Below are 9,989 nucleotides of genomic sequence, written 5' to 3' on the forward strand. Positions count from 1 at the left end.
ATAGATTATCTTCTTGGCAATGCCCCATAGATTGGGGTTTTCATGAGCTGTACAACATAATCATCACAATTATGACAAATCACGGCTTGAACTATCTTGCTTTGCATGTAATGAGTCTTATGTCATATATTAGTTTCATCTTTTAAGTTGCATTACTGAAATAAATGAACTTTTGCACGATATTCTAATTTTTCGAGTTTCACCTGTAGAATCATCCTTGAAAATCAGCTGAGGATTTTGATACCCAGCCTGCTGCTTTCTGTAGATCACGCCTCCCCAAATCACTCACTGTTTTCCCAGTTGGCAGGGAATTTGGTAGGATGTGGCTTCCCTTCCGGAGCGCCCCTGTTGGAAAACGCTGAACCGTTGCTCCGCCTCCAGCTGAGAAAGAGCTGGGGGTTGGTGGCCGTTACCAACGGAGCGACGATCACCTAGCGAAGGAAGACGCCGAGCCTCCCAACCAGTAGGGGGCGGTACTCCGTCTGCGCCGCGCAGCCGGCCCGCGCTTGTGGAAGCCTCGTTGGCCGGAGCTCTCCCCAGGCGATGCTTAGCGAAGGAGGCAGGCGGTAGCCCGCGAAGTGGCCTTCGGGAGAGACGCTTCGCTCCGGACGCTTTCCGCTTGTTTCCTTCTGGTTCGGAAGTTCACATGGCTTCCCGCGAAGGGGACGACGCGGTCCTGTTCAGGCGGGGGGCCGGGCAGGTACGGCGCTAGGCGTCTCTTCGAGCTCTTTCGCCATAACCACGGCCGCTGAGGCTGACCGGTGGCTCTGAAGCTGCCCCGCATGGAGGGGAGGAAAGGAAAGGGAAAAGGGGGATTGAGATAAAGCCCTTCTTTTAAAGGGGGAAGGGGCGCTGGTCTGAGGGGCGTCTGGACTGCCCGACACGCGGGAAAGAAGGGAGAAGAAGCGCCCAGGTTTCAGGAGCTGAAGCTGCGCTAAGCAAAACCGCTGGAGTTTGGTTCTGTTGCAGGGCAGGGAAGTGTGTAAAGTTGCCGTTTTTTCCCCACTCCACGCGAGAGAGACAAATGGGTTGCTCACCCGGAGCTTCGAATCCAACATGCCAATTAAGTTAGACTTAGAACTTATATTTAAGAGCCGGGATCCCCCTGGCTGGAGAATTCTGGGAGTTGAAGTCCACAAGTTATTTTTTTTTTAAAGTTTTTATTTTTAGACAGACATAGACAAACAAGACATAAAACATAAAACCATCGTCCGTTACATACAGTGTGTCCATTGGTTACAAGATTTTTGTGCATCCTTTCCATAGTCATCACTTGCAATTTGTATGAATCACATATCAAATCGAATATGTTTGTGTACATTATTATCATTATACCCCATTTGTTTGACTTATCATTATTATTCCTTCATTTTAAACGAGATATACTAAATATTGGGTTCATTTATATTATAACAATTCATTACATCATCTTCAATCTATCCAATAATAATATATCTTTGTTATATTCAGTATCATTCTATTATTCTTGTATTGATAACATTCTCTAGTATCTTTCATTTCCATGTTTTTTTATCTAACCATTGATAAAATAAATCCCTTGTCTTATAAAATTGTTTATCTTGTTCTCTAATTTCAAATGTCAATTTACTCATTTCAGCACATTCCATTATTTTAGGAATAACTTCCTCCTGCGTTGGTATTTTCTCATTTTTCCAATTGTTAGCAAATACAATTCTAGCTTCCGTAAAAACCATTCTGCAGTTACATACAGTATGTCGATTGGTTACAAAATGTTTGTGCTTCCTCACAATAGTCTTCACTTGCAGTTTATATAGAATCTCATATCATCAATCTAATATATATGTATACAATTATTATCATTATTAAACATTCACAACTCTTAAAGTGGCCAAGTTTGAAGACCTCTGACTTAGAGTCACTATTTATCACTTTGAATGTGCACTACATTAAAATGAAATTTCCTTGCAATAAGGCTTTCAGGGTCTCCACCTCTAATGTACAACTACACGTAAGCATGACACGGTAAATAAATAAAAACATAAGTTATTCCTGATAAAAGAAATAGTGATGTCCGGTGAAAGCCAAGATTATTCACATTGCATGGTTCGTTGTGGTGACGTGTTGTTGTTTTTAACTTCTTCAGAAATATACAGGTTTTTTTTTTTTTTGTATTCTGCTTTTCACAGAGTGATGATTCTGATATATGGGATGATACAGCACTGATAAAAGCCTACGACAAAGCAGTTGCATCTTTTAAGGTAAAACACACAATGGAATTTCGTGCTTGCTATGCAAAAGGATTGTTTTTCCTGTATCTATATACAGCATATACTGTTTGATTCTTAAACATTAAACTAGCTAGGAACCAAATAAAAAATTCTGAAGAAATAATTTTCCCTAATGCAAAGATGTAATCAAAAGTACAGAAGCACTTGCACTCAAAATGCAAAACATTTCAGAAAGAACATGTTTATATATCTACAAAGGCATGTTACTTGCTAAATTTTACTTGTTATTTATCTTGAGAGGAAAAATGAACCATGTACCAGGACTAAGCCCCAAGGTTGGCTACGTTTCGGCTCTCCAATCACATTCTGGTTAATTTAATTTTGTAACAAATTTTGTAAGAAAATCAGTATAAATTTTTAAAGACACCTTTATTATTTAATAATATATTCTAGTTAAATAGCCAAAATTACAATTCTTTGTTTTTTGCCTGAACTCTCGTTCTAATGCAGCAGCATCTTTATGCATGTGTATTTGTATAAAAGCAAGCAAACTAAATGTGAACCAATATGTTACATTCTCATTTTCTGAGAATTACATATCACTTGAAAGCTTACAGAAGTTCTTAAAAACTACATTTTAGAAACCACAGTTTGATAGAGAAACAACCAATCCATCTGCCTGTATGATATTCAAGTACATCACTTAGTCATTGAAGGATTGCTTGTACAATCCTGAGAGGCTTCTTTTTTTTGTTAAATTCCATATGTTACATAATTATTTCAAATTGTTTAAAATATGTCTTTTGAGTTTAAAAACTCACCATACAGTTAAAAGGCTAGTAGTTATAAAATGAGGTTTTATAGTGGGTTTGAATATATAAGCAGTTGGTTGCAGAACCAATGAACTTGAAAATTAAGGGAGTCGCATCTAATTAACATTTTACTGAAAGTCTATCAGAAATCCCAAAGGTGTAGGTTGGACTAGGCAATGGAAAGCCAGTTGCCAAGAAAAATATAGCCATGTAGCCATCAGCAATCAAGCTCAACTTGAAAAAATGTCTATTTTTACTAATTTCTTTATTTTCTCCCACAGAATGCCTTGAAGAATGGTGACTGTTCAGAGCCTTTGGACAAAACTGAGCAAAATGCTGGAACAAAAAGAAAAAACAATAAAAAGAATAAGAGTAGAAAGAAAAATAATGCTACAACACAGAAACAGGTTGTTGTTGTTGTTGGTTGTATGGTAGAATAATGTATTTAAAATAAATAAAGATGAGCCTTTTTAAATGGACTTCAAAAAGGAGTTAAAACTCTAAAATAAAAAGACAAAAATTGTTCCTGGCATGAAACAGAGGAGGCAAGTTTCAATTATTTAATTCTGTTTCACATGAAATTAGAGAAATTGAGATATCTAGTATTTGCCAAGATTTAAGCTTTTTTGGTAGGTTAGTTTTCCAATGATTAAAATAGTTTACTGTTGTTATAAAAGTGTGTGTTTATGAAGACTTCTACATCTCGTATTATTTGAATCTGTGTTTCTAGTCTATATTTTTCTTTTATAATTACATGGTACAAGTTCAAGCAAATAATTGGAGCAATCCCAGAGCAAAACATTATAGGATATATATTTGTAAGGGATGAAGTATTTACCTCTCACATTTATCTTTAAAACAATACAGTTCTTTAAAACTGGTATAATTTGATCTGATCTGGTTTACTGTCAGATCCCAAACCAGGAGAAAACTTCCACTTTATTGAGATTTACTTTTTTATCCTTCCATCAATCCATTATTAAATTAAGAGCCATTTTAACTGTTTGGAATGCTTGCTGTATAAAAATAATGCCACACCTTATGCCAGGAGCTAGCTAATAAATATATAGTAAGGTGAGGAAATAATTGTTTTGAAGTGTCATTAATGTAACATTTTTCTTTTCAATGCAGTGGAGAGTTAATGATGCATGTAGCGCAATTTGGTCTGAAGACGGTAATGTATACCAAGCAACTATTACCTCAGTTAATTGGAAGAAAGGAACTTGTGTAGTAGTTTATACTGGATATGGTAATAGGGAAGAGCAGAAGTTGTCAGATCTTCTACCACCGATGGATGCTGAGGGAACTAATGAAGAGAAAAGTGCTGCTGAGGTACGACAAATGTAACAACTTGCACCAAATAGGAAAAATATAACTAAAAAAATGCATCCTGTCCTCATTAGTGACCATGGTCTATTCCAGCTACTTTGTGGTTATTATCATTAATAACATCATTTATACTTATACATCATTTATATTTATACTGGTTATTTTGAAATAGGGATTATTTTAACAGTTGTATTTAAAACAGTATATTTTACAGATAATACAATGAAATTAAAAAGTACAGTATATATTTTGTAGTTTTAAATACCTGGTGGACATTCATAAAAGTTATATTTTTTTCTAGAATGAAAATGAGACTCAATATTCAACAGATGAAAGTGACTTTTCCTTCCGGTCACCTCAAAGCAAACACAACCCTACAAAACCTGCGCAGTGGAACTCCCACTTTCCTCTTCCATCATCACCTTCAGCACAAGGCCCAGAAAGGGTAAGTTTATAAGCAAGTTTGAAAGCTTTTACTTTACTAGGCAATTGTGTCCACAAAATTAAATTGTAGCTGTTATATTAAAAGTTAAGGTGCAGCATTCTCAGATTTTCTGATGTTTTAATCCTTGATACTGAATGTTATCCGAACAGAACTTCGTGTAAATTGTATTGATGTATTAAAGAGAATCTGAAAAAATAAACATCTACTGTTTTGTGCATAAGCAAAATCATCCAACAAGTAGTGTTGAAACAGTGTGAAACCCTAATTGTCTCTCTACTTCAGGCAGTAAAAAAGAATGACTAGGGCACCTCTGTAAGTGTTTCATTAAACCAATTGCTTTAGACTAAATCTATACTACATAAATCTCACAAATTTGACTCTACTTCATGTCCCATTCAGAAGACATTTCTGAGGATTTTAGAAAATTTGCCTATTCTTTTGAATAAAGTTATAGAAATATTTCTAAAGTTTTGTGGTTCATTTAACATCCATAAACATTGCCTTAAAATAGAGATTTTGGAGAAAAATGAATGTTCTTTAGAGTGGCTATTCTCACTAAATCAGTCCAAGAGAACTGTTAATAAAACAAACTAATAAACTAGGAAGACACAAAATTCTTACCAGAAATATCTGGAATCGCAAGTCTTCTCCACTTTGGCTAAAGCCACACCACCGTTAGAAAATCACTGGGTAAAAATGGGATTCATGAGTAAGAAGAAAAGTAAAACATTGTTCACTAAGAAAAACATTGATGCCCGTGCACCACATCCTCTGCACACAGCACAAGTGCCCTTCCCGCAACCCTGGAGACAATGCATTCCTCCTAACCCTATCTATCTGTCTCCAGAATAAATGAATCGTTCTACTGTACTTTAACTCCAGCTTGCATATCAACTACATGGTGAGCTATCTCCTCAACACAAACTTTTACTAGCCAAAACAAAAAGTGGCCACTATATTCCTATAGCTGTTGTGGCCTGTCAGCAGATCTGGTGGCAGACTCAGACGATGAGAAAGTTGGGGAAGAACTTGGGCTGGGAGCTCATGGCCTTGCAATTATCACAAGGAACTGATAAGGTCTGTTGCTGTAGTTAACTCCTTGAAGTACTCTTGCTTGGACTTTTCAGTGGGTGAATGCAATTAATTGACAAGAGGAAAATAAAGGTGTTTTTTTTTACAAGAAGTCTGTTTCTTGCTTCTGCTAAGGCTGGGTCAGAACAGTAGCACTCAAATTATTTGAAGCTAAACCGATAGCACAACTTTTTTATGCCCAGCTGGGCCCATTCTCTAGTTTTGCACCATTAGAATTTGTTCAGTCCAAATTTCTAAGATCGACTCTTCAAGTCCCCAAATGGCACCATAAGAGTAGAAACAGGTCTCAAGAAAGTAAAGGCTAGAGTGTGAGTTGGCGTACTCGGCTATTGCCTGTCTTCCTCTTGGTCTTGCCCCACTAATTATGAGGGATGGTTTTCAGTCCACATGGAATCTAAATCTCATTCTCAGGCTTTCCTCCAAATCGGGCCAAAGCATTCATAAAACTGTGTATCAGACACACTGATACACAGAGCAGCAATTGGACTATGTAGCTAAGATACCAACCTTTATTGTCAGTGAACCAAATAGGTATGGTGTTTTTTTTTTACTGTGCTCCATCCTACTTATGCTAGTGTTTGACCTTAAAGTTTGATTGATGCTCATATCGGGTTTGCCCAAAAGCACATTGATGTTTCTCCAGGTTTGTGTTATGGATTGTTGAGTCATACATGAATATGGTAGTATAACTGATTAAGTATGCTTTCTGCTCTAGGATGGAAGGAAATTCCCTGGGCCTCCATCTTTCTTATCGGGCTGGTCTCCACCATTTCCATCAGGACCACCGGTGAGTGATGATAGGCAATAAAAGGCACATCATAGTTATGAGAAATAAACTTTGTTGTTGAGTTTCTAGTTGAGAATTGTCATGAAATGACAATGTTCTTCTAAAAAAATTATTTCACTAATTTGATTAATTTTGCATTAAGAATTTGTCTGAATTTAATAAGCAGTAATAACAATGTATAATTTGTATAATTATAATGTATAATCCTGAACTTGTATATTATGGTTTTAGCTAGTTAAAATGTCACTGTTGTTTTTAAGACGAGTGCTTTCCTTTTTGTTTGTACAAACTATTGCTTATCTACTTTGGATAGAGATATGTGAATTTCAACTCCCAGTTTTATCCAGCCAGCCTTGAAAAACACTATTGCAAATTAAAGCTAGCTGATAAATTTGTCCATTATTTTTCTAGTTGATACCACCTCCTCCACTTCTTAGTTCGGATTCACCTGATGATGATGATGAAGCTTTAGGAAGTATGTTAATAGCTTGGTATATGAGTGGCTACCACACTGGCTATTACCTGGTGAGACATCTTTTTTTTCAATATTGAAAGGCAAACTGCCCACCTTATCAGATTTATTGCTGCTAAAAATAAAATAAAAATATGATTTATGACAACATGGCTTTTTTGAAAGAAATGTCCTACATACAGAAATTGATATAAAATCTTAATGTAAATATTAAACCATGTAGTTTAAAGGAAGAGTTCTTCATTTGTCAAGGCTCACAATGTCATCTTTTTATATTCTATTTTCTATTTGTATTTTAGTTTTCTATTTCTGTTTAATTATAATAAGTAATATGTGCTTATAAGTAGATCTTGGCTGTCTGCTCCTCTGGGTTATAGCTTTAAAAATATGCAGCAGTAATTTTAGGTTAGTACTAATACTGCTAGATTGTAGTGCTGCCTAATAGTGACAATATTATTGATAATTACTCTTTTCTTCAATCAAAAGACTCCCATAACTTCATTAAAAAAATAATAGTAAGACACTTCCGGCTCGTAAGTTCCAGCCTACATGAAAGGGGAAAGGAATCCTCATTGTTGATGGCTTCTAGTTAAATTGTCTACATGGATCTGTTCTAGGTTGGATTGTACTAAGTTCTATAATGTAATATTTTCACCACCTGAGCTGTTCAGTTCCTCTTTTTTCATATGCTTCATCCATATTTCAAAGTGCATTGGGCCAAAGAAACAATTCTGGCAGTTCTTAAGATTTTTTAAAAGGCAAATGCGTTTTCTATCACAACTAATTTCTCTCAGCTTAATTTTTTCCACAAATGTCAAAAATGTCAGTGATAAAGACATGATCACATCAAAATCCTCTGGTCAGAAAATATGAAATATTTTTCATATTATTCTGATATGTTTATTGCAAACACATTTGTGGGGGGAAATGAGAGAATATCTATAAGAAGAACGCTAAACACCATTGATGATGCTCTAGAAATTTCAGCAACAAAACCTTGCAGCTAAAAATGTGAAATGGGATGATGACAAGAGGTTTATATCAAGTCAAAAAAAGAAGACCCAAAGCGGTATACAAAAGTAAATATTGAAATGCCAATTTGTTGAGTAAATGTGCAAACAAGAAAATAAAGCCAAGGTCTTAAAACTTTTATAAAGCACAACTTGTAAAAGAGACAAGGGAAATAATGGCATTCCAGATGGCAGGAATGGCAGTAGTTTGGATTAAAATTACCACTTTTCTGTTTCGTCATAAACTAAGCTTGAAAACAAACCTATTTACATTGGAATCATTTTGTTATCATTTTGAAAGGGAAAATATGAGTTTTGTAGCTCATGGAATTGCACATAAAATGTTAATCTCTTTCATTGTGGAAGCCCTTTTGCTCCCTTTTTGCAGGGTAGTTTTATAAGTGGCGTTTTCCTATGAAGAAACTTAGATTAATTTAGCCTGAATTTGTATTTGTGTTACCTGTTTCTTACAGGACTGCAAAATGTATTAACCTTTAACTTCAAACTGTATATTTACATTGCATAGGGTTTAAAGCAGGGCCGAGTGGAAGCTACCTTGGGAAAACACAGTCACTTGAAATAAGTCTGGTAAGTACTGTATCTTATTGGTATTAATTGTGCAGTGGAAGATATTCCCTTGAATGTATTAAGATGGGCCCCTGACCAAATATCACTTCAAAATAGCATGTCTGGTGGTAATTGTTAGTAACATGTAGAACTCATAGAATAACTGAATCCAAAATTGTTATAGAGGGATGGGTTGATAAAACCATTGGGAGTAGCTTTTACAATTTATATTATTTATTATCATATTTTACATGCACAAGAAGAATAAATATTTAAGCATCAGATTTCTAGCAGTTATAAGTAATCTGGAATAAGGATAGAGGTTCTTTCTCTGAGCTTGTAGGTTTCTTCCCAAACGTTTCATTACCAGGCTAGGTAACATCTTCAGCTGAGTTTAGGGAACATCAGTGTCAGTTTCCTCTGTTTATAAAGGCTTTGTGTGGAACAGAGGAACACTACACTTATAAAGCCCTGGACCACACGAAGCCCTTATAAACAGAGGAACTTTAACACTGACATCCCCATAACCCTTCTGAAGATATAAGCTAGCCTGGTAATGAAATGATCAGAAACCAATCCACGAGCTTGGAAAACAAACCTCCACCCTCATCCTATATCCAACCCACAGATATTTGCCACCATCGCAAATCTGGAATAAATCATAATAGTATTGGCAAAGATTCCCAAATGAATTTGTTTTCCCACATGATGTTTTTGACAGTCTCTCAGAAAGAAAGAGTTTCCCCCTCAACCCTTGTTAGCAGAGGAATTTCACGTATAACAGATAATGCTCAGAGATGAAAATTTGCCATTAATGCATTTGTCTACATTATCTTCACTGCTGGCAAGATACTGATACGGTTGCTGTTGTTATCTTGTGTTCATTTTTAGGAGCTTATTCTGCACAAATAGAATAACATTCAGATACATTCTGACATGCTGATTCTTAGGGTCAACTTAGAGTCAACGACACGAAGACTAATCTTCACTGCTAACTCCACAGCAACATTATCTTGATGTATTCCATGTTGTAGTTGTGGACAACAGTAATGACCTAAGTGAAAAACTCTATTCAAGCATGGACTATCCAGGATCCAGGACTAGAACAACTCTTCTGTCAGTTAAGGGGATAGTTGCTTACTATCACTCAATTGATTTGAAATACTGGTCAATAAAATTAACTTTTGCAATTGATTTTCTTTTTTATTAAACTTACTGATATCTAGAATATATAAAAAGCAATTTTAACACCATGGTCATGTTTC

General features: G+C 35.8%; 1 protein-coding gene across 1 annotated transcript; it reads left to right on the forward strand.

The window, feature by feature from the left end:
- Positions 1-541: 541 nt before the first annotated feature.
- Positions 542-9,918, forward strand: LOC106546516 (survival of motor neuron protein). The gene is made up of 9 exons (XM_087715667.1): positions 542-700; positions 2,169-2,240; positions 3,304-3,429; positions 4,154-4,354; positions 4,653-4,796; positions 6,604-6,675; positions 7,087-7,200; positions 8,684-8,745; positions 9,616-9,918. The coding sequence occupies exons 1-8, from the start codon at positions 647-649 to the stop codon at positions 8,738-8,740; spliced, it is 840 nt and encodes a 279-aa protein (XP_087571793.1). The 5' UTR covers positions 542-646; the 3' UTR covers positions 8,741-8,745; positions 9,616-9,918.
- The last annotated feature ends 71 nt before the right edge of the window (positions 9,919-9,989 follow it).

Source organism: Thamnophis sirtalis, unplaced genomic scaffold (genome assembly GCF_051295495.1).
Source record: "Thamnophis sirtalis isolate CommonGarterSnake01/CBP01778 unplaced genomic scaffold, rThaSir2_p1.2 scaffold_5, whole genome shotgun sequence".
NCBI classification, from domain to species: Eukaryota; Metazoa; Chordata; class Lepidosauria; order Squamata; family Natricidae; genus Thamnophis; species Thamnophis sirtalis.